The 25,430-nt window shown below is 41.6% G+C and overlaps 1 protein-coding gene across 1 annotated transcript in view; it reads left to right on the top strand.

Annotated features, from left to right (window-relative positions):
* Positions 1 to 25,139, top strand: part of RAPGEF4 (Rap guanine nucleotide exchange factor 4) — a 221,515-nt gene extending 196,376 nt beyond the window's left edge. Inside the window, exons 23-31 of the mRNA XM_084812949.1 lie at positions 1,305 to 1,402; positions 7,421 to 7,546; positions 8,698 to 8,876; positions 13,159 to 13,249; positions 17,038 to 17,088; positions 17,724 to 17,811; positions 18,108 to 18,172; positions 22,752 to 22,806; positions 23,719 to 25,139. Coding sequence (XP_084669075.1) covers positions 1,305 to 1,402; positions 7,421 to 7,546; positions 8,698 to 8,876; positions 13,159 to 13,249; positions 17,038 to 17,088; positions 17,724 to 17,811; positions 18,108 to 18,172; positions 22,752 to 22,806; positions 23,719 to 23,846 — 881 coding nt within the window. The 3' untranslated portion in view covers positions 23,847 to 25,139. The remainder of the gene's footprint in view (positions 1 to 1,304; positions 1,403 to 7,420; positions 7,547 to 8,697; positions 8,877 to 13,158; positions 13,250 to 17,037; positions 17,089 to 17,723; positions 17,812 to 18,107; positions 18,173 to 22,751; positions 22,807 to 23,718) is intronic.
* Positions 25,140 to 25,430: the final 291 nt, after the last annotated feature.

The following is a 25,430-nucleotide window of genomic DNA, read 5'->3' on the forward strand; positions in this document are numbered from 1 at the left end:
GATGCCAGGGGTGTTGCCAGTTTGCAGTTTCAGTAGGACTTCTTTCATCAGAGTAGGAGGCATTCTGATGGACATATGCTGGGATGAAGAGATTTATGTCAATAAATAAGCCTTGCACCAACCAGTGAGGACTAAATATAATTGATGGCATAATTCTAGACATGTCTCCTCAGAAGTAAGACCAGTTGAGTTCAACGGGGTCTTTCTCCCTGGTAAAGGTATATAGGACTGCCGCCTAATACTTTCTCAGGTCATTACTTAAAGTAATTGGCCTGATTTGGATGTAATGACAATCCATGGGTTGTTGGAGCCGCACAGGAGCGAGCACACTGCCTCCCAATGGCTTCTCGCGTCCACTTTTTTCTCGGATTACAGAACAACGCAGGAACACCCCAGTCCTGGGTTGTGCTTCCTGATGTGCGAACCAGGTACTCTGGGTTGTTGAGGGAGAAACAACCCAGAGATTTAACACACGGTTTCAATTGGTCAGGAAATTATCTCCCCGGCTTGACCTTGGGTTCCCACTGGAATGGCGCCATGGCTCAGTGAGGGATATTGGACTGGTCTAGAAGAGGACCTATCTAGGCTTAGCTGAGAACATAGATAGACAGGTAGAGACTGGTGAACAGACAAAATAAAGCTGGGAATTCCAGGGAATGTATTATTCTTTTATTTATTGACGTGACATCCCACCTTTCTGCCAAAAATGGCACGCAAGGGATTTAGAAGACACCTGATGAAGAGCTTTATGGACAAGAATAGAATCTGTTTCCCAGGCAAAGACTCATGACTGGCTTGGAACTATAAAACAATCAAAACACATTTTTTAAAAATTATTATTATTTGGACCCCACTCTGCACCTGACAGAGTTTTTCTTAAGGCTGAGAGCATGTTAGATTGTTATGTCTGTCAAAGTATATTCAGTCCATTCATAAGACTATGAGGAGGGGCCATGGTTCAGTGGCAGAGCACATGTGTTGTGCACAGAATGTCCCAGGTTCGATCCCTGGCACCTCCGGTTAGGGCTGGGAAAGAGTCCTGCCTGAAACCCTGGAGAGCCGCTGCCAGTCAGTGTCAACAATATTGGACTAGATGGACCAATGGTCTGGCTCAGTATAAGGCAGCTTCCTATGTTCCTACATATATATACAAGGAGTTGACTACACTGGAGAAAATTAGTGATGTGATTCCACCAGAGATATCCATTCTGTTTTGTTCCAATAACGTGTTTGACATCTTGCTTTTGTTGCAATAACTGTTGTAAATGTTTATGTGGTGCATCACTTGCTTTTCATGTTTACAGAAAAGGTGGTGCTCAAACCTAATGATGTTTCGGTGTTTACAACACTCAGTATTAATGGACGTCTCTTTGCTTGTCCTCGAGACCAGTTTGACTCACTGGTATGTAAGTATGCTAGTCTCTGAAAATATTTCAGGTCAGAGGCTGTTGTTAGTTCTAGATACTTGAATGCTAAATAAAATAAGCATTTCTTACTCTGAATATTTCTTCTCTTACAGCCTTTCAGGAAAATCTTGAGATTTTCAAAGCATAGGTTTGAGAAAAAGGGCTGTGATAAGACCATAACTATGGGAAAGGAGAGCATACTAATTTTATAAAGTAGGACATTATTATTCCCTAATTCCCACCAGGTACCAAATCTGATATTCTCTGTGGATATGTAGAGACAGAAGAACAAAATGGCCCATGTTTGGGGTGTGAAAGCAATGAAATACACTGGTCCTGTTTTATTTAATGTTGTACTTTATGTAAGAATTTTAAAATACTATATAGGCTTTAGAATTATATAGCCATAGAATACATTCTTTAAAAATAGTACCTGTATAATTAAAATCACCAAAGACATTCGCATTGGAAAGCCTTGCTCTCTTTAAACATTAAAAATATTTACAAGTACTTACTGGTAAAGTAATTCCAACCATCCTCCAAGGGGGTCCACTTCAGTAGAACTAGGTTTTGTTTAATGTATTTTTTGGTCCTTTCAACTTCATTAAAAGCAGCTCTCATTGCCAAGCTGTGTCAGCATGAACTCCATGGCTCCAAGCCTTGATATTGTCCCTTGTTTTTCTTCTAATGAAATGCTTTATTGGCTTTCATTCCTTTCGTAAGTCACTGTAAAATGGAAGCCTTGCCATTGCTTCAGATGCAAAGATGTCGTTGGATCCCAAATATTTAAAATTTAAAAAGACACAAAGATGTAAATAAGATGTAAGATGCAAATCTTTTTAAAGATGGTAATCAGTTTCTGGCAGGACCATGCTTGCTTCCTTCGTTGAGCCTGGACAGGCTCCAAAGGGTTGTAGGCAGGGTTTGGGTATGGTGCCTTCCACCAGGACTTCAGGGCTTTTGGGTGGACATGGGCAGAAACCATACCTGTGGACAGGGGCCACTTACAGGGAGCACATGACTCCCTTGTTTCCAACAGTTTCAATGGCTACCAGTCTGTTTCCAAGCATAATTTAAAGTGCTGGTTGTTGTTGTTGTTCAGTCGTTCAGTCGTGTCCGACTGGGATGGGAGAATGAGCCATTTTCAAGCTCCCCTAAATTATCTGAAAACCACTCGAAAGCTTATTTCAGCTCACTCCCATTTCTATTTTTGACATATTTTTCAGCTTGTTCAAATGGGAACAGTGTGCTTTTCTGTGTGGATTTTTCAAAAGTATACACTTCTTCCTACTTCCACTAAAGCATGAAAATGCATATTTTGTTGAAAAATATGCATTTCAGAGTGCACATTTGTTAAAACTATGCATTTTTCAAATGCGATCCCTAATTCGGGTATTTGCTAATATTTGTTGGGGGAAAAAAGTGCTTGTGTTTGGGATTGTGGATGAAACATGTTCGCATAATATATGAACAGCAATGAAATTCTTGTATATCCCTGTTTATGAAGCCCTATATGACTTGGAACCAGGCTATCTGAAAGGCTGTAATCTCCCATAAGTCTGCCCAGGTTTTAAAATCTTTGGGGGAGGCCTTTCTCTCAGTCCCACCACCATTAGAGGCAGATTTGGTGGGGATGCGAAAGAGGGCCCTCTTCGTGGCCATTCTCAGGCTCTGGAACTCCCTGCCAAGAGCGACTAGGTTGCCCCCCACTCTGTTGTCCTTCTGGCATCAGGCAAATACATTTTTGTTCAGGCAGGTCTTTGGCATATGCTCTGGTCTGTCGCTGAAGGTGGTGTTTTTTAACTAGTTGGGTGCTGTCTATTTCTTTTATTGTTATGTTTTTAACTATTTTAATGATTTTAGGTTATGTTTTAATCAAGATTTTGTTCTTATATTTTATTCTGTATTTTATTATTATTAGCCACCTTTAGTATCATTTTTGGCAGAAAGGCGAGAAATTAATAAAAGAAATACATAAAAACGAATAAACCTTCCCACTGTAACACATGCCCCTCCCTAGCTTGTGCTTCTTTAAAAGTTAGAGGAATCATCAGAGTAAATGCAAGTGTATCTCAAGTAGGGATATCGGAGAAATCCACAACAACTTTGGATATCTATGAATCCAACCTGTGGATTCTGCAGTGGATTCCTGTAGATTCCATGGACTTGTGGACAGGGTTTATTACTTCTGAGAGGAGATTTGCCCAAACTTGCACTTGTGCTAATGTGCATTAGTGCTAATGCACACCGGCACTAATGCACATTTGTGTTCATGCATAATTGACCTCATGCACCCTTGCGCAAATGGAACAAAATTCTTGTACATCCCTAAAAAAAAACAGTTCGGTCAATGAGCACATGATAGAATGAAAGATGCCTGACAATCCATGAAACACAGACAGGGTGTACAGTAATGGGCACTAACCAGCCAGAGGGGGATTGTTGCTGTTGTTTTAAAGTTGTATTGATTTTAAGAGGAGAATTCCTAGTGCCTTCCACTGAAATCAATAGAATTTAAAAGTGCTTAACTTGGCTAGATTGTGCCCAAATTTTCAGTACTTTCACTATCATTCCCTTTACTCTTTTAAGCAAGCACTATTTAGAATAGTGTCAAATGCACCTGGAAACCTTTACAAAGTGTGTTCTAATGTCATATTGATGCCATTGCATAGTACAGAGTTTCTAATAGCCTGATCCTGAGACTTTCATTGTTGGAACAAAAAGTCTTTAGCACGCTGATCACTTACAAACTTGCCTCCCATTCATCATTACTGCCTTCATATGAGAAGAGAGATGTACCTATGCAAGCTGATCCATAATTATTAGTTCACGCAACCAAGCTATCCTGTGATTGGTGCCTGCAATGATCCCACATGTTGTCATTCACAAACTATTTACTAAGGAGTCATCTCTAAACATTTTAAATCTGCTTAAAATAGTTGTGGCTTTATAGTATGTATTGCCTTAGATTGCAAAGCTGGATAGCACTGTACAAGAGAGAAGGAAAAACAACAGCTAGAGTTGTTTTGATTGTTTTACTGAGACCGATTACCAGGTTGAACAGTCAAGTCTGTTTTAAATGGAAAAGCAAGCTTGCCTGTTCTGCTGGGCAATCAACATTTAAAAACATTATGGTTGCATGTGTGCTTGTACCCTGTCTTTGCTAAGGCTTTGTGACATTAGAAAGCAGAGTCACGCTGCCTACGATTGTGGCATTAGAAGGCAGAGTAGGAAGATTAGGTGAAATACTGTACATCTGCTATAAATGTATGGCCTAGCCCTATCTAATTTTAATCTAATAAAAGTATTAAGCTCGTAGTTTGGTTCCAGTGACCTTAACTCTGATCTTCTGCCTATATGTGTCTGGGGAAAGAGATCGTGCATCAGGGGGAAAGTCTTACCTGATCTGTGTGAGGTCAGGGTTAGGTAGCATCCTTCTAAATATATTCAAGGATTAGTCCCATTGAGTCCTGTTGAACTAATGGCACATATTTCTATGATATACTGGTACTTATTTAAAACTGTGCAATGTGGAAAAATTTGGAGGGGAAAATGTGAATGAACTCCACTGCCCTCTTGTGGAAAGAAAGCATCGAGAAGTATAGCTTCACCTAGAACAAAATGAAAACTGTGATAAGCAGATCCCCATTTGCAGGACTGTAGATATTGGTTCTACATTCAAACAGAGTCATTTTAGAGAAAAATAAAATCCTGCAAAACAGGAATTCCTTCTCGCAACTTGCAAGGATTTTTTTTTTTTAACCAACTGGACCCCCATATTGGTGACTCTGTAAGACTTGCTTGCCATCATTTTCAAGATAGACACAGAAACGTTGAAGGTACCAAAATGCCATCTAGTCTGAGCAGTTTCCACACAAGGGTAGAACAACCATCATAGTAGCCCCATTTCATCAGCTAACATTATCCGAGTCACTCACAAGGTGAGAGAAGTAGAAATGTCATTTCTTAGCAGCTGAAACATTTAACTATAGAATATTGTAAACCATAACAATACTTCGCATTTATAGAGTGCTCTAGGTCAGGGATGGGGAAAGTGTAGTAGCCCTGTGGATATAACTTCTATCATCCTCACTATTGGCTTTGCTGGCTAGGGTTGATGGGAATTGCAGTCCAACAACATCTGGAAGGCCACATGTTCCCCACCCCTGCCTTACAGTGTCCAAAGTATTTAGCACACGTTATTTCAACAATCCTTATAGCTGCATGTGAGTAATATTATCCATATATTGCAAATTGGAGTTGAGGTTGACAGAATAAATGGCATACAAAATGTGAACTAAAGATTTTTTATTAACGTCTCAGTCTCTTAGCCTCTCCAGTGTAGTAGCACACTCTTTAGGTCAGACACACAGAGCTTCAGGTCTAGGGTCCCAATCTGGCCCTCCTGTGTTCCCAATCTGGTACTCCAGGGCTCCAAAGATGACCACACCCCCTTTCTCCCCAACCACTGATTGTTTGGTGGTTTCCCAGCTTTTGTGCAGTTTGTTACCCCATTCTGAAAGGCTGAAATGCCTCTCCTAAGGCTGAGTTACCGGCAAAAAGAGCTTGAAGCTACAATATGCTGGTATTCCCCCCCCCCCCCGGAATACGGCCTTCAAAAGCTTCTATGAAATGGAATTTGGCCCTCAGGCTGAAAGAGGTACACCTCTTTAAGTCATATATGAAATATTACTTTAAATTTGGTTACCAAATGGCAGTTTTCTTCATCGGTACCATTATGTGGTATGGAAATGAGATTGTAATGTTTAAAAAACTGAATGATTAAAATGAATGTATCCATATTTTATATGTGCACATAGCTGTAATTAATATAAGTGCGAGTGAAGGTCATGTGGAAAGAAATGGTAGAGAATGAGTGGTTTGTTTTCCTTTCAGTTTAGATAGATTTGGTCTTGGGAGGGGGTGAAATTCTAAGATCTTTTCCAGATTGTGTGTGTCTTAGCTTTTCAATATCAGGTGATGAAGCTTATTTCCCTTTTTCTTTTCTTCATTAATTAAGAAGGCCTTGCCACTTTAAGCATCTGTCCACACAGCAGCCCAGCGGTGATCTAACCTGTTCCACAGAATGCCCCATGGGGATAGCAGTGCTGTATCATGATGTAGATTGTCGTTCCCATGGGGCATTCTGTTGAACAGGTTAGATCACCGCTGGGCTGCTGCACAGGCAGTCAAGCCATTGCTTGAAGCAGCAGCAAGGCACTTTTTTCAGTGAAAAAAGAAGAGAAAGAAAGAAATCCTTAGCACCTCATATTTTAAAAAGGTACAGTTCCTACCTGAAAGTCACCAAATATCCCGCACACACACATTTTGTATGTGTGAATGGTCCCACAAAAGTGGAACGGCATATTTGGCACAGCTCTTTGTACTTTTCTTATGCCTGAAGCCCTAGTGTCACGTCAACAAAGAAGATTTCCACGGTGATTTCGAAGTTGAAGATACATACTCTTAGCTGTGATGCACATGGCTTCCCCCACCCACCCCGCCTCCCCAAGCTGCTATTTGCCCCCAGGGGGAAGGATACAGTTACTGTAATACAGGTACGAGGCATAATAGAATAAGAGCCTTCAGCGGTATGTAACTGTGTCTTAGGGCTGCTTTAAATGTTACTAATTTCCAGGCAGGAAAAAAAGATGAAACGTGTGTATGTCACAATCACTACATGTGTCCATCACACTTGAACCTATTTCACTTGTACATTTGTGCTGCAATGTGAGTGCCATTTCTTGGCAAGAAGGCGGGATATAAATAAATAAATAAATAAAAATGGTGCGTGTGTGTGTTGTGAAATATCCCTGTTTTTTCTAACATATGCTTTCTCTCTTGCAAGAAATATATAACTTTGAAGCAACTCTTTTATTTCAGTTCTTATTGTATTTTATGACTATTATTATATGTTTTAAAAAAAGGAATAAAAAGAAAGTGAAAGCTCTCAAGGCAGAGTGTGAGATCAGATCAAGAATACAGTTCTTAGAGATGCATTTTGTTTTTCCCAGATCCCACTACAGGAGCAAGAAGGCCCATCTTCCGGAACTGTGGGAACGTTTGAACTCATGAGTTCCAAAGACCTAGCATACCAAATGACAATTTATGAGTGGGAGCTTTTCAACTGTGTGCACGAGGTAATAAGAATTCATGTGTGTATCCCTTTAAGCTTCTCCTACCTTTGGCTTCAGCCTCATCTATACATGCAGCACCATTAGGTAAAACATGAGGTGGTAGAGTAGACTGTACAATCCAGACTGCAAATGGGGGAATACCATTTAGCACCTATGGCAGAGCGATTCTAGCTAGAGATATAACGTTTCTGCCAATTCTTAATCAAAGGGGAAATACGTTTTTTTTCTGGAAAAATTATCCAGATATTTTGGGGGGACATGGAACTATATGCAAATATGTACTTTCCTTATGGCTTTTAATCATAAAATGAATTGTGTATGTTAGCAGCGTATGATTTTACGTTCTTTTGTGTGTTTATGAAATTCAGAAGTGCAATTGCAGTTTATTCAAATTTACCCATTGTTAGAGATGGAGCAGCATGCTGCTGCTGCACGTTAAGGCACCTAAATATATCTTAGTTTTTGTCACTTGGGCATGTGGAAGTGGGGAAATAAAATGAAGACTGAAATCATCAGCATTCAAACCTGCCCATTTAACAATTGAAGCAGTGATTGCCATCTGAAGTAACCAAAATTTGTTGTGACATCCAAAACAGGCAAATTATGGTTAATACAAAACAGGGTTGTCTCTACACCACGGTTTGCCAACACATTTCCAGCCATGGTTTCAAAAATCATGGTTTACAGGCAATTCCTGGTTTATACTAATCCATGTTTGTCCAATTCAGACATAATGGCAAGCTCTGGTTACTGCAAACCATGAAAGGGAAAATTTAATCAGTGTTCAAAAGGGGAGAAGAAACAGAAACATGAGATCGTACACATCTCTTTAATTTGGCCTTTTTAATTGTAAGTAGTGGTTTTACTGTTGTTTTAGTATGGTTTTATTGCTTTTATGTTTTTATGTATTATCGTTTTTATTTGAATTGTTGTATGCCACCTTGGTGACATTTGTGAAAAGGTGGTAAATAAACATTAGTAATAAATAAATTGAGCCTTTTTTACCTAGATTATAGATCATTTGCTACATAGCAATATCCAGGCTTCAAATCATTTGGAAACATAATTAGTGATTTCTCCCAGGATAATTTTTTTTAAAGTATAAATAATTTATCTAACCTCTCCCCTATTCTTCCGCCAACCTTTTTTTCTAGCTGGAACTAGTCTACCACACGTTTGGAAGGCACAATTTTAAAAAGACCACAGCAAATTTGGATTTGTTTCTACGAAGATTTAATGAAATCCAGTTCTGGGTAGTCACAGAGATTTGTCTGTGTTCCCAGCTCAGCAAGCGTGTTCAACTCTTAAAGAAGTTTATTAAAATAGCAGCCCAGTAAGTATAGTCAAATACATTAAAATACATGAACTTTCTGGAATGATTGTACTGAGAAATGTATATAAAGAAAATAATACATTAAGGGAGCAATCCTATGGCCGCTAGTTAGCGGCTAGACAGCCACAGGCTATCTTGTTTTCCAGGAGCCGACCTCGGAGCCTGCACTCCAAGGTCAGTTCCCGGAGAACTGACCTTCCCCCCCCTTCTGTGCTGTTTCATAGGCAGCGCGGAGAAGCCCCATTCTCCACGCTCGCAAGAGGAGCACGGAGTGGCCGAAACAGGGCGTTCTGGGGTGTTCCAGGGCGGGGATTGCGGGAATGCCTGTATGACACATCCTATGTGTCGTTCGGCAGCCTCCTCCCCCGCTCTGCCCTCCCGCGACTAGACAGCCGAAAGCGGCTGTCTAGACAAAAATGCAGGGCAGGAGAAGTGCGGAGGGAACAATTCCCTCCGTGCTTCTCCTGCCCTGCATTGGATAGGTGGTCATCTCTGAGTTCAGAGGCGACCACTTATCTGCATAGGATTGCACCCTAAAGACACAATCCTATGCATATTTAGACTGAAAAAAGTCCTAAAACTCCCAGCATTCCCCAGCCAGCATGGCTGGCTGGGGAATACTGGGAGTTCTAGGACCTTTTTTTCTGTCTGAACGTGCATAGGATTAAGCCCTAAAAGGGGTTCATATATCCAAAGAGTTGCAAAACAGGCATTGTGTAACCCGCTTAATAGCTGCTTATGCTGGCCCAAAACTGGTAACAGTTTGCCACAGCTAAGGGCCACTTCACATGACTGGCAGGATAAATAATCACTCTTTGGTCTGAAACAATTGTCCCAGAACTGCCTCAGAGAAAATTATTTCTTATTGCTGAGAAGCCTGACTCTGATGTAGGTTAGTTTGAGAGATGGAACTGTAAAAGACCACTCTGATCATTGCATAGTTTTATAGAACTCTGAAACTGAGTTTCCAACATCTAAAGACTCTAGTCCAGCCTTCCTGACCTGTTGCCCTCCAGACTATACCTCCCATCATCCTCAACCAGCATGGCCATTATTCTGCTAAATGGGGATAATTAGAGTTGTTCCAGTCTGGGCAAGGCCGCTCCAGTCCCTACCCTGATTTTAATTTATCATGGTAATTTGTGATAAAATAGGAATATTAAAAGTATATACTATGAAGGGGTGGTTTTAGAAAATTATATATGAGTGGTTGAACAAAATTATTCTCAAGTAAATAGTGCTTTAAACAGTGATTTAAATAGAGGCGCCAGGGCTTGCAGGTTAAAGCACCAGGACTTTTTGATTAGGAAGGAGGCTTATCCTGATCGATCACTGCTGCAGCTTGAACATTCAAAATGCCTCCCGGCACATGCTGCAACCCACCGTGGCTTAAATCAGACCAAACCAATACACTGTGAACTAGCCCTAATGCAAAGTAGTTTGGGGTGGCTTGGTCTTTGGATATCAGCCTGATTAGCTTGACAAAAGACATATATAATACAGAGACAGAGACAGCTGCCTGCGTTTTTGGCCTCTGCTTGGGGGCTTGGCTATGGAGGCTGTCATGATGTGGACCTGCACCTCAAAATTTACCACTACACCACTGGATTCAAATAAATTACCAAGTGACCATTTTGTAAAGTCTAAATTCTCTCTAGAACACTGGCATCACCTTTGCATATAGCACAGCACTGTACACAAACTGTTGAGTGCTCTGAATTCTGCCTGCATCTGCAGATAATGAAAGCATTTCCAACATCCTATAGAGTGCATTGAGTGCCTCGCGGAAAGAGAATAATGGGTTAACACAGTGCAGACAGCATATTTTAGCCTATAAAAAATTCTATGCCTTGACTAGTTTGTACAGAGCTGTTCCACATTCTGCCCAGTAGAGGGCAGTAGCATATATACATAAGAACAAAAAATGGTTTCTTTTCCTAATCTTTAACACAAAATAGGGGGAGGGGAAGTTATTAAACTAAATAATTTGAATTATTTCCATATACATTTTTAAAAATCAAACAGTTATGAAGCTTTACTTTTAATAAGGAAAAAATAGCAGAAAATGCAATAGAGTTGCCTGAGGTGAGCAACTTGCTGGTATTCGAGTATAACATAAGATTAATCTCACGCGGTGTAGCTTGACAACCCACTATTTCTTTCCATGTTTTTTCTACTGCTCCCTTGGTAAACTCAATAGCTCAAGTGCTCAGGCTCTTTTTTAATGCAAGGACTTGGAAAGATTTGTCACCCAAAGTATTTCTATTATAAACTGTGATGGTTTATTTCTCTCTCTTTCCATTTTGTCATGCTTTTTCTTGAAACAACAACCAAAAAATGCTATAATGGCAACAGGGGTGGGGAGGGTTTTTGGTTACAAAAATGTGAAGGGAACACAAGCTAGAACAGGGAGATCAAACTTAGCTTGGTCAGAATAGGTGAGTGAGTACAGGAATGTAAATTAGATTGTTCCCAAAAAGCCTTGGTCAAGCCACCCCCAGATATGCAGACACTCACCATGATCTAGAAGTCTCTAGAAGCCGCAGAAAGCTGCAGGCCGGCTGCTGCATCCGCAAACACACAATGCCAGTTGCCACAGGGGACTCTTCTGCATGCAGTTGCACACATAAAAGTCCTTGATCAGCAACTAGTATTCTTTTCGGGGAGAGAGGACAGCAACTTCAAGAAGTGAGGGAGAGTTGGGCCACCACCCCAAGCCCTCTCCCAAAAATGGGAGAAGTGGGGATGAACAGACACCAGTTCCTCCCCACCTCTTTCATCCCTGGTTTGGTAACTGTGGGCCAGGGCAGCAGCTTTCAAAGAGCCAGATTTGACCTGAGGGATATCTAGTTGTTGAGCCTTGAGGTAAGTGCTTCCACATACTCTACACAATTACTGGATCTGCTCTTCCATGTGCAGCTGGCTTTACATATATTATACAATAGGCTGTAATCTCTGGATCAGGACGGTGGTCTATACAAGCCCCAGATTGCTTACTCCTCATACTGACACTTTTCTGTGAATGAGCATACAGAAAAGTACATTTTCTTTGCTTTTCCTCTGCAGACACCTTCTCTCTTTACCCCTAGGGGAAAAAAATGTTCATACTAAAATTCCGCAGTGTTTATTTACTTGTTACATTTATTACTTAAGGCAGGAGAGGGTAACCTCCGGCCTGTGGAGACTTGGATCCCTCCATAGCCCCCCTCCCCAAACTTCACCCCCTGGCCTAGAGGCTACCAGGGGCATGGAGAGGGATGGGGAGAGGAATCCCCTTGTTATCTCCGATCTCTCTGGGAGCAGAGAGGGAGAAGGCACAGGACAGGGGAACCAGTTCCCAGTGGCCTCATTGAGAAGGTCATTCTCCCAATGCCATCGGAACCAAAGCTTCACCTGACCTGCCCCATGCCCCCTCCCCAGAGGGAGAAGGCATGGGGCAGGGAAAGCCGGATAGCTTCCCAATGCAGCTGCTGGGAACAAAATAACTTCAGGTGGTGTGGTCACGCTCTTTTGAGGTCAGGGGGCATGACCACGCACCATGATATCATACAGCCCATGGAGGACTGGGTCATCCAGTCCCCCACAAGATTCTGGTTGCCCACCCCTGGTGTTATGTGAATGGAGTGAGTGAGTGTGTGTATAAATACGTTGGGGCCATGTGCCAGTAGCAGGGATGACCCTGCTTACTTTGGGCCATGGCCCACCCATTGCTGGCATGCAGTACCCAATGTGCTTGCCTGAAGCCACTCCAGCCCTTGGCTGGAAATAGTTCCCCACCCTGGTCTAGTTTTAAGAAATGCCTGCATGATGGTATTTACTGGATAGGAGGGAATGAACAAATCATTAGAACAAAGATCTGGAGGTATAGTAACATATGAAGAAACCTTAAAAAAAAGATACTACCTGGTGACTTCATGAGTATGTATTAAATCCTTCTTGGTGAAGAATTTCTTGTGATTTGACTTTGGGGACCCCAAACAAACAACCCAGTAGGTTTTCTTGGAAGCCACTCCTGGTGATTCAAATGGCATTTGCCTCTTAAGTAAATATGCTTAGAATTGTAACCTAAGGGCAGGAGTTGGTTTATAATAAACCAGGTGTTTACAGGTGTTTTATTTTCATCCAAAAGATGACATTTAAGTGTGCTTTTAAGGCCACTCTGGATGAATACAATCAAGATTAGAAGAGCTCTAACAATAGAAATGGGTCCTTCCATTATTTTTCCTCATTGGCAATGTTTTTCTCTCTGCTCTCCTCAAACTATAAACCTCTTCTCTTACAGCTGTAAGGAATATAAAAACCTGAATTCTTTTTTTGCTTTAATCATGGGACTAAGCAATGTCGCAGTGAGCCGCCTCACGATGACATGGGAGGTAAGTGTTAGGTAAAGCCTGGTTCTACCAATGTTTGACTTTGATTTCTTCCTCTGACTTTAGCCCTAGTCAGGCATTCTCTAAGTGGTGAACTTTAATGCTTGAGGAGAGGGAGCATTCTAGCCTCACCCCCTCCGTTGTAATGTTTGTCACCCTCTACTTGTGGAGGGCAATGGTCTGAAGAGGAGAGCCTCCTGTATCTATGGAGGCTTTCCATGGGACTGAGAACACTAATTATCCAGCGTTCTCAATTGCATGGAGAGCCACCATGGATACAGGACACTCTCCTCTTCAAACAGTCACCCTCCACGAGTAGAGAACACAACAGTGGAGGGGCTGGGGCTTAAGCGCTCCCTCTCCTCATGCATTAAAGTTAACCACTTAGAGCAGTGATCTCCAAAGTGGGTGCATGCACCCCAGGGGGGACACAAGATGATCCATTGGGGTGCACGAGCCGCCTGATAATTGAGCAGCCTCCTGCTGCCCCATTGAGCTGCCACTGTGTGCAGTGATGGCGGCGGCAGAAGCAGCAGGTTGGGACGGGAGCTGAGAGGGAAGTTCCATGGCATTTCTCTCTTGGCTCCAGCCCTATCGTGCCGCAGCCACCATGAGCAACTGCGCCAGTCTCCGCCAGGCACGGCAGAGGAAGGCAGTTGCTTGCGCGGCCGTGGCACCAGGGCGGCTGCCGTCCTGCCGAAGGAGAGCAGATCTGTTCCAAATTTGCTGACCTTTCCTGTGATGCCAAGTGGCTGTCAGTAGTATGCTACCTAGCAGATATTTTTGAAAAGATAAACATGCTTCATCTGTCCCTTCAAGGTAAAGGTGCCGTTTTAACAATGAGTGAGAAAGTAACTGCTTTTCAAAAGAAACTTGTGCTATGGAGAGAGCATTTTGAAAACGGATGTTTGGAAAAGTTTTAATCGGTATGTGATTTTGTTACCGAAAACGATGTGTGTCACCTATAAAAACTCTCATATCTGCACACTTAGAAGCTTGGAAACAAAATTTTCTAACCCGTTTAAAAATCTTCCAAATGAAGAGTTTTCATGGGTTTTGAACCCATTTGTTAAAAATATACAAATGCAACACCTTCCAATTAGTTTGCAAGAGCAACTGACTGACATCAGGGAAGATGGAAATTTACTAGCTGAATTTCAACAATAACCTTTGCATAATTGGTAGATGGGATTGAGAAATGAGTATCATGATTTATTAAGCACAGCCAACAGTGCACTTCTTCCATTTGGATCTACGTATCTTTGTGAGGTGTCTTTTTCAGCTATGACAGCCATTAAAACCAAGTATCGAAATAAACCGAACTTAGAACCAGACCTTCAAATTGCTCTATCACAAGGTGTTAGAACAAAGTTTTCAAAACTAATGAAGCATATTCAATCAAATTGCTCTCACTAAAGGATATTATTAATGATAATATTTTTAAGGGAGAGCAAAAAGGGTTTTTTATACCATTAATAAATAAAATAAATTATTTTAAAAACATTGTTTATTTCATCTTTATCTTGTCCTTTTCTAATTTCTGTTTTTGTGTATGTTTTATAATGTACATAATACAGTAGTACAGTAGTACATATATTGGGGGTGCATGCTTAATTTTTTTTACTGATAGGGGTGCATGATCAAAAAAGTTTGGAGACCACTGACTCAGAGAACACCTTCAATAGGGCTCTTGTTGCTGTTTCTTTGGAGCAGCAAAGAAGCAAGAAGCCTAGGCCATAATCCAAAGAGCTGCTTAAACCAAGGGTGGGCAGGACATAGATCTGGATCTACTGGTAGATCTCTGGGTGATATGAAGTACATCAGCAAGGATTTCTGACTCCCAATTGCTTAACAACGACAGCAACAAAATGACTCTTCCTTCACCTTTAATCATACTGCTGAAATGAAGAAACCTTAGGGTACCCAGGAGTAGATTCTTGTGTGGAAGGACTGTGAGTTGCATTCAGTTCTGTTACTCAAAACAAATTCCTGGGCTCAGAATTCTCTAATTCTATGTCAAGTTGTTGATCTTGGGCTAATAGTGGAAAAATAAAAGTAGATCCTGCATACCAGAAGCTTGCCCAACCCCTGGCTTAAACTCATGCAAAGGGTGTCTGCTGCAACCCAGCCTTCCCCAACCTGGTGCTGTTTAGCTGTGGTGGACTACAACTCCCATCAGCCCAGCCAGCATGGGCAATGCTAATGGACGATGGGAGTTGCCGTCCAAAGCATTTGGAGGGCATCAGGTTGAGGAAGTCTGCTCCAATCAATTGGAATATTTGCCTATTTCAGCATTGAACAGCCATATCACAGACTGATGTTTGCAAAACAACAGTCTAAATCTCCCTGGAGCTTACAGAACTAGTTCTTCGGATCCTGGCCTTATAGCACAATGCTGCGCATGTCTACACAGAACTTAGTCCCATTTAGCTCAATATTAGTTACTCCCAGGTAAGTGTGTATAGGAATGCGGCCTGAGTCACCAGCACAACTGTTCCAGTAACAATAACGAAGGCCACAGTGTGACCTTTGGTTGCAAAGCTAATTGAGAATTTATGTAATAGCTTATATTATGCAGCATCTTCAGGAAGCACACACTTGAGAAATTAGGGACCGGTAAATACTGCAGAAACTTGTAATTGATGTAGCCAAATTCATGCTCCTGAAGACTTAATTATTTATTTGTCAAATGTACTGCAGTAAAAGTGGGACTAACAAGAAACTGTAAACAGAACTCCTTCCACTCCCACCCTCCTAGATGAATGCTGGGAAATCCAGATGGGAATGTGGGTTGCTTTGCTGTTGTATAACCTCTCTGAACCAACAGCAAAGCTATCTAGATTTCCCAGGGTATTTTGGGAGTTTGGATCCAAATCTGCTCCAAGCTTCATGGCTCTCTATTTATAATCTGGTTGCTAGGAGACTTACTGTGTTTTTCACTGCTGCATTGTTGTAAACGTGTGGCAAAAGAACAAGTCTTTTTCCATCTCTGGGCTCTGTTAAAGAAACGGTGGAAGCAACTCCATCTTCCCCTTTGTGTGAACATGGGCGAGCCCCACTCCTCTTGCAGGTGGAAGGGACTGGTGGGTGGGAACCCTGTGCATGGAGCTGTACATGCCAGGGCAGACAGAACAAAGCAAAGGCCTGAATTGCCCGCTGTCAGGAGTGCCTGAGCAGCCTCTTTCAGTAGACTCCAATAGCCAACTCAAGACACAGACGAAAGGATTCTTTTCAAGGCTTTAATCCTTTTGCAACTTAATGACTCTTTCAGATGCTAATCACCAGCGACTAAGCAAGGAACAGCAGAGTGGCCTATGCACTGAGTAGGCAGTTGATCCCCGTTTGAAGGAGAGTCACTTGAAGACCCTGAACTTATGGGCTAGGGAGAGATCCTCCCTCTTTCCCTTGGGTCCACGGGAGGCGGCCGTTGCTTGTGCGCCAAACGGGCGTTACGCCTCCTTTCCGCACCCTCCATCGCTCGTCGCTCCCTGCATCTGCATCGAGCGCCTAGCAAGCCCCGTTCCCACACTTTCTCACTGCTAGGATCGCTCTCTATCTCAGGAATGCCGGCGGGAGGAATCTCTGCCAGCTGCTGTGCCTGTGAGGGATGAGCTGGCTCCTCTCATACAGATTGCTGATCCTCCTCAGAATCAGAACTGCTCTGGGGTTCTATCGGCTCAGTTTCCACCCTGACACCCCCTTTATTTTCAGGAAACCAATCAATCTTAATTGAATATGGGCTTTCACATGTTGTGTTTTTTGTTTGTTTGTTTGTTTGTTTTAATTGACAGAAACTTCCAAGCAAGTTTAAGAAGATCTATGCCGAGTTTGAAAGCTTAATGGTAAATGGCAGTAGAGACTTAATTCTGTACACAATGCTACCTGGATTCACTCTTTTTCTGAGTACCTGATCCGAATTCCTCTGCTTTCAACATTTTATGTGTCCTTGTATGACTTTAAGGAGTTTATGATCCCATTATAGTGCTGATAAAACAAGCATGTATGACTAATAAATTATACTCTCAGGGAACCTATTCTGAAAAAATGTATGCCCCACTTAAAGCCAGTCTCTGGGAAATGTGGAAAATATTATCTTCCCTGTATATCTCTGCTAGAATGTATATTCCAACTTCGAATTTTATCATGGATTATTGCTACAGAATTGTGGTTTTACAGCTTCTAGACATGACTCAGCAAATGCATGAAAGAGGATTCTATTCAGATGAGCAGGTTGTTTTAGAATCACATCTCTCACCATACTTTCCCATTTGATAATAAACACTTCTTTTGTAAACACTTAGCAGAGTGTGCATAATTTATTTGGAATAGGCAATGAGTGAAATGGATGATGATTCTCCTAATTTTTAAGGAAGCATTTTCCTAAAAATTAGATTATGTGATGACTGCAGTTTTTTTAAAAATGACTGTAACTTACGAGCAATGCTTGCAAAAGGTTGACGATTTCTTGTTTTTTCAGGACCCCTCAAGAAACCACAGGGCCTACAGACTCACTGTAGCTAAACTGGAACCTCCTGTTATCCCCTTTATGCCTTTACTTATAAAAGGTAACCAGCTGAAGAGGAAAAAATGCTGCAAGATTAATGAAAAATAGAATGAGAGATCTCAAATGAGACATTTGATCCCTTTGCCACATTTTTACAATTCATGCAAAGGAAAAAATCTAAGTATTGCTGTCTAAATGTAGTAGCAAACATGGATGAAAAAAATGCTTCCAGTGATCGGCATTTTAGTGGGTAATAATGGTCTATCTGTAGTGAGATGGTTTGTGCGTGTTCTAGGTGTATAACTAAAAATAAAATTATTTCTAGTTATATAGGTTGTGTCTTTATTTCTATTGCAGACATGACCTTTACTCATGAAGGGAACAAGACATTCATCGACAGTCTAGTGAACTTTGAAAAAATGGTAGGTAATATGTATTCCAAAAGCAAGTATTTGGGTGACTTTCTAAGGATGAAGGCTGAGTACCAGGCGTCATCCACATCCTGCTGAAATTAGTGGCAAAATATAATAAGCATCATCAGTATTGGGTTGTGGATTTCTACTACTGGGCATGCAAAAGGGACTGGGTAGCTGGTGGGCATCAGGCTGTAAGCTTCCAAACAGGAAACTATTTCAAAGTTACAATTGCTTCCCATTCCAAGTCAGTTCTGGCTCCCATGTTATAAATTAGCCAGGAATCTATTCCATAGATCCAGAATCATATATCTTTGATACTTTCTTTCATCTTGCACATTAGCTTTATTAATCTAATGCTGACAAATGAAACAGTGGCAACTTGTCTCACAAAACGCTTATTCATCTCTCTATTTTTTTTCTCTGTAGCCAGTTTTGCTGGTAGACACCTCTTTCATTTCCAAGTGGTTAGACAATTATTGATCTACAGAGAATATCTTGCTTCCTTGGAAAACACATTTCCTTAATGCCTCTTAGTTAAAAGAATGTTCTGGATTTTTTCTGTTTCCATGGTTTGTTTTTTTAGTTTTTGCTGTTCTCCAAAGAAGCCTCTAGAGGGCAATCTCTCACATACCAAGTCAGAGGACAGGCTGGCAGACCTGTCCTGCTTAAACACCCATTTTAAAACTATTTTGATTTTGCACATGGATCTGGTACAGCATGCTGAGCAGGCGGTAGCACATCTGGAGTTTGTGAGGAATGTCTGCCTTTGACCATCGATTCAGAAACCTTTTCTCCAAGATTGCCCCCCACAGGGGTGATAGGTATCATCTACCTAAGACAATAGGCCTAGTTTCCAAAAGTAACGGCACTGTACCACTTCATAATGCTGATGGAACTCCTATGACTGAATGTTCCATAATATCAGCAACAATCAAAGCATAAAACAACAGCCCTGAACAGAAAGCAAAATGTTGGGGAGAGGAAAAAATCTTGTCTAGCTTCTTCTCTGACATGGAGTGCAGCAAGTATTTTTATATGAAAAAGGGTTCAATCGTATGAGCCCCCACCTGCAGTCCAGACACATGTCTCTCACCTTTGCGAGAGCTTGGCTTTAAGCTGTGTGAAAATTGGGCCAACTCTGGCTTTAAAGCCAGTGCTTTCCCTTCTCTTTTTTCATTTTCTGATTCTGTGGGTCTCCCATTCCCCTGCGGGGGTAGTGGGCTCTGCAGGAGGAACTGAACAGTACAATATTCGGCATCTGTGGTGCTGCTGTACAAGAAAGAGAGGAGGACGCAGGCTCTTCTCTTTTCAATCGCTGAGCAGAAGTGCCAGGTTGCATCTTATCACGTGGGGTGAGAAAAGCTACTGAAACTCGCCTTTCTGCACAAGTTTTAAAGACACGGGAGTCCAGTCCTTTGGATCTCTGGTCGTCATTGGCACCCTATGGTGCTGACTTACCCTCACACCTGCGTCTTCCTCCATCCGCAACCAGGCCCGGGAGATGGGGATGAAATACAGCTGTAGTTCTGGGTCTGCCTCACATGTTCGAGACTGAGCATGACTAAGTATCTATCAATAAAAGAGACATTAGATCAATTATTTTAATAAGGAATAGAAAAAGTAAATATGCTGGGAATCTTTACAGAGATGGTAAAAGATTCCCAGCATAGTTATGCTGGCGTGGGTGGGGTGGGGGACCAAAAAGGGCTCTCGGGAAAAAAACAGGAAAAACTGTTTTTCCTGAATTCTTCTGTGGGGGTTTCCAGGGCTTTGCATGTCTAATATGGACTGAGAAATCAAGATATCTGTTGGCGGTAGCACAGGTGTGGCAAAGGTAAGGTGGAAGAAGAACTGGGGTTGCATAGCAAAGGAGCTGACCCATTAAACCTTATGCCCAGAGGTAGCTAGCGTGGCCACTTACACATTGCCAAAAAAAGGGAATGGCATGAAAAGAGGACACCGATTTGCATAACATTTGCATATGCAAATGTATATGGATAGGTGCAAATTTAGAAACAATAACTATTATTTAAATAGAGATACAACCTATTTCCCCATAGTGAAGACTGTGACCATCTGTGTGCCTGCTCAGTCTGCTGCCCAGGTGCTCAAGGTAGATGGGCCCCTTCCAGGCTCTCTCCCCTAATGGTCCTTTGACTTTAAGCGGGACTTGGGCTGGACACCATCCTCTGCTTGCTCTCCAAAACAGAGGAATGTCCTCTGTAAAGTAGGACACCTGGCCATGACAGCGGTATGCCATCTTCGTGGAAAAATGCGATGCATGGGCACAGATGCAAGCACAGCTCCTCAAATCACTGTGTCAAGAGAGGAGCTGAAGTGCAACTGGAAACACCTCTCTCTCTAAGGTGCTTCCCAGCTTCTTACTGCTATGGTAGTTGCACAAAGAAGCCACAAGCCGTTCCGAGACACCCCCGAAACACAAGCGTCTCCATCCATGGCAGTACAAAATAGTGCCATCAACCACGGGTTCATCTTTTTACTGAGGCTCTTCACCCTTGAGGTGTGAAATGAGGATTAGCGAATGTGTGCATATTGGTTTCCAGGTTTTATGGATCTGAACAATGGGCATTCACATGCTGATCCTTATGGGGAAAAAGAGGGGGCAAGCATTCTTTCATTTTTGGAACATAAAGATTATGCAAAAAGTATGTGACTTCGCAGTTTTTTGTACGGTGTGTATGAATATTTATAACAACACTGAAGCCTGGTCCAGGAATGGATTAGCAGATAATGTGCTGGCCTGCTGCCACTATCCTAGGCTGCTCGCACAACCTGAATTGGAACTGCAGTGTGCGTACGAGAAGTGGAGGGTGGGGGACCCAGAGTATCCATTGGTCAGCTCTGTATTGGAGGGATCGAGATTTACCATTATATGGCTTGCCAGTAATAGACTTTTAAAGCACATTGGTAAACTTCAGCTAATTTGAGGGGGATACAGTGTTACACAGACAAAGAGTTTGCTCTTGTTACTGAATGTGTCCGGTTTTTAAATTTATTTTTTGCAGAACTTTAGCCTTTTTTATCCCTTATACTTGTGAATTATAATAGCAAAAATACTAAAAAGAGGTTCCTTTATGCTCATTAACCCAATGGCCTTATAGGCCCCTTCCAACCCTACTATTCTATGATTCTATGAACCCTTAGGTGTGCAACAGCCCTTAGGTATACCATTAATCTTAGGTGTACAATAGCCACATGAATTGTACTTTTTATATAACTGTATCTTTGCTTGAGTCATCCTATTGATATAAAGGAATATTTAGGAATTCTTCTTTTTGCAAAGGGTTAGATCCAGACTTAGTCACAGCTGGAGTAGACCCACTGAAATCATAGCATTTAAGTTGGTCGTGATGAATGGAAGTCTCATCAATTTCAGTGGTCCTACTCTAAGCATGACTAAGTTTGGATCTAACCCAATATCTTCTGGCACACAGTACGGGAATGTTTGTGTCAGCTTCTCTTTCCAGTTATTTGAATTCAACATGGTTTTCAGAATACTCCCAGGTTAACACAGGAATGAAACGCCTGTTCAGCATCGAGGAGTATGTTGAAAAGTTCTTTTTTGCTAGCACATAAATGAGATTAAACAACTTCATGGAAGGTAAGTCTATCAACAGATACAACGACAAAGTGAAACCTTCTTGTTCAGAAGCAGTATTCTTTTGAATACCAGATTCTGCAGAGCAGGGTGGCTGATGCTGTGGGGAGGAAGTACAAGTGAGACATTAAGAAGACAGACCCGTATGTGTCACCGAATTGCCCTGTGCTCCTTAAGCTAGCTAACCTGCTTTCCTCAGGTGTGGTGGAAGAAGCTGTCTGTCACCAGTGTGTCAGCCTGGTCAGCTTCTGTAAATGGAGTGGAAGGGGTGCCATCTTGTACTTCAACTAAGACAGCCAAATGTCTTGGGCCGGCATTACTAGGGACAAACAACAAGGGGTTGGATGCAACTTCCTTCTTGTGCCTGCAGAACGAATGCTGCTGGTGGAATGGGACTCATGTGTCCTCTCCTCCTTCCAGCAGCCCCTCACGTGCACAGCAACACCCTCCAAAGATTTGCAAGGGGCTGCAGGGGGAAGGGGAGGACATGGACATCTAGGGGAGAGGAGCGGTATCCATTTTGCAGGTGTAATGAGGAAGTGGGATTCAACCCAAGGAAAGTCCACTGCTTTCATGTCCTACCCAGGAGCTCCCCAAAGTATCTGCCTGGCCACCATTCAAAACAAAACACTGGACTAGATGGACTTGGTCTGATCCCACAAGGGGATTTCCTTTATCTTCTTACAAACATATTTCCACCAGTGTTACTGAGCTGATTCAGATTAGCAATAGAAAGAAAGAAAGAAAGAGAAAGAGTGCAATACTGTACCATTTCAGAATGTAGAATGGGTGGTTATGGCACGTTTAATGAACCCCCACATTAAAAGAGGCCTGCACATGGAAAAATAGGAGAACAGTCTAAACAAAAAACTTATTCCCTGGCATGCTTACTTTCCCTGAGTAGGATGATACTTTAATTCTCATCCATCATTGACTATCATTTATAGTCATTGTCTTTCCTTTTAGCGCATGATTTCAAACACTGTTAAGACAGTGAAATTCTGCCGGAGCCAGCCTTTCAGTAAGTATTGCAGCACTGTGCTCTTTTCGGTTCCAGGTAAAGACCTTTTTATTTTCCCAGGCATTTTAGTTTTTAGTTTCTGTTTTAAATCTGGGATTGTATTTTACATCTTTTCACTGCAGCTAGGTACTATTTGGTAATTATCTTTATTTTTATACTGTAGCTTTAAAATTTTAATTTTTTTCTATTGTATTTTATCATCTTGTATTTTATGGTTTTAATTGTTGTGAACCTCCCAGAGAGCTTCGACCATTTGGCAGTATAGAAATGTAATTAAGTAATTAATCAAATGTACATTATCATGACTATAATTTTCCATCTGTGTCTAGCACCGTAACTTATAACTAGGGTTATAACTAGGAACACAGTCTAGAATTACAGACTAGAGCAGCCTTCCCCAAGCCAGCATCCTCCAGATGTGTTGGACCACAACTCCCAGCAGCCCCCAGCCAGCTGGGGGTTGTAGTCCAACATATCTGGAGGGTGCCATGTTGGGCAAGGCTGGACTAGAGGCACTATCTAATCCCACTGAAACCAGTGTTTGCTGGATTGTGGCCCCTGGGACATTTTACTAGAGAAATGAAGGTACCATTTTGAGATTCTGGGAGCCCTTTAATCAAATTGTAAACATTACATATGCTAATAAAATAATGTTCAGAGTTTCTCCAGTATGAGTGGGAATAATGAGGGAAAGCTAAATGAAGCACCAGGTTGTGGGACAACTATCAAGGAAGAATATGGCAAGGTTAATTTAAAAGGGATGAAAGTAGCAGAAGGTTTGTAAATCTGTTGCCCTGGCTTTGCATATTTATATACTATTTTGCTGAAAGACAAAAGTGCCTTGTATATATATTCTGCTCAGGTTTGAGTTTGACTAAGTGTACGAATGGCACATCATTTCTGTTTCATCAGATCCTGATGCATCTCTGGCGAATAAGAACCATCAGGATGTCCGGAGTTATGTGCGACAATTAAGTGTGATTGACAACCAGAGGACTTTATCACAGATGTCACACCGGCTAGAACCACGACGTGCTTAAGTGTTTCAAGTGATTACACCTCCCTTTTTTCTCTCTCCCGTACAAGGTCATTTGTTAAGAATGCCAGCTCTTCCTGCTACTGCACTGCCACTACAAATTTAAGCAACAACAAATTCTAACATATTTGGTAATTAATGCACAATGTACCTGCCATCCCCAAGAAATGATGGAGGAATTTGGCTGCTGAAGAAGTCATGCAGTGTAGCTTGGAGGTTGCTAATATCATATACCATTAGTTAATTTTGAAACATACTGAAAGTCTTGCACATAATACAAATTTTTATTTAAAATGAGAGGGGAGGGGGGAAGAGAGAGAGAGAGAGAGGAGGAGGAAGAGAAGCAGCTGCTGCTGCCGCCGCCAAACATTGGTGAAAAGAGAATCTAAAACTTCTGCCATTACCAAGGAATATATAGGTGGGTTCTCTTAGCTAATAAAAGAAATTGCAGTATTTTCTAATCCATTATCAAATTAAAGGCCACAATTTGCTATTGATTTTGCATGTTCAGCTCACATGAGCTTCAGTGGCAAAAATAACTAATGGCAGAAAACTGGTACAGTTATATACTACTATGGCTTTAGTATTCAGAGAATAGTTAAAAGCCTTTAACTGCAAGAGAAGTATATTTTTTAAAAGACAGCTCTTAACCACATTTGCCTTACAGCTGTAAAGCATTGTGGCCACGTAATTTAACCCTAGGACTGACTTAGGTACGTATTTGTTTACATTTCACTGCTTTTGGTTGTTGCTGTTTTTTTAAACTGCCAATCAGGATTTTACAGAATGCCAGGACAAAGGTAATGAAGTTTTTTTGGCAGGGGGAAAAGCATTAAAAGCAGCAAAAAAACACACCTTCTTCAAAAAGAGCACAATATGCACAATTTATTTCAAGATAAATGTTTTCCTGGAGACTGAAATCTTCAACATCAGCTACCCTTTGGGCTGATTAGCTACACTTTGGGCTGATTAGGTCATATTTTCTGAACTTTAAACTTTACAAAGTATCTTCTAATTTTCAGGATTCGTTTTGCACTTTTAAGTAGGCAGTATACAGAAGTGTTAATTCATTGTGAGAGTTATTTGTTTATGTTTTAGTTGTGTCATAATTATTATTTTTATCTATTTTTATTTAGCATGTAATTGAAGTACAGTTTGGTCTTTGTACTTGGTCTAGATTTCATGACAACAAGGAGTGTCTTTTATGTTTTATGTAAATAAAGTGTACTATCTTCATTAAATGTAACTGCCAAGTAAAGTATGTTTGCTGTCATTTATTAAAAATGGTAGCATCTGTTACTTGTACCTTGATCCTTCCTAATCTATTACTATAGATACTATATTTGCCCAGCATAGACTGTAGTTTTTGCCCAGTGCAGACTGTAGACGTATTTGAGAAGTACTTTCCTCCTCAGTGACTTCATTAATAGCTGTGGGTATAAATAGCACAGCTAAAGCTCAAGCCCAGCGCCAGCACCTGGCATCTTAAGGCAGCTGCTGCGGCCCCAGTGTGTCAGCAGCGTCCACTAGCACTGATGCCTACCCTGGGCTTTCCACCTCAGGCACCTGGGTCTGCGAGCCTCCATAT

Source organism: Heloderma suspectum, chromosome 1 (assembly GCF_057233095.1).
Source record: "Heloderma suspectum isolate Gila_16-S chromosome 1, 16-S_ref, whole genome shotgun sequence".
Taxonomy (NCBI): Eukaryota; Metazoa; Chordata; class Lepidosauria; order Squamata; family Helodermatidae; genus Heloderma; species Heloderma suspectum.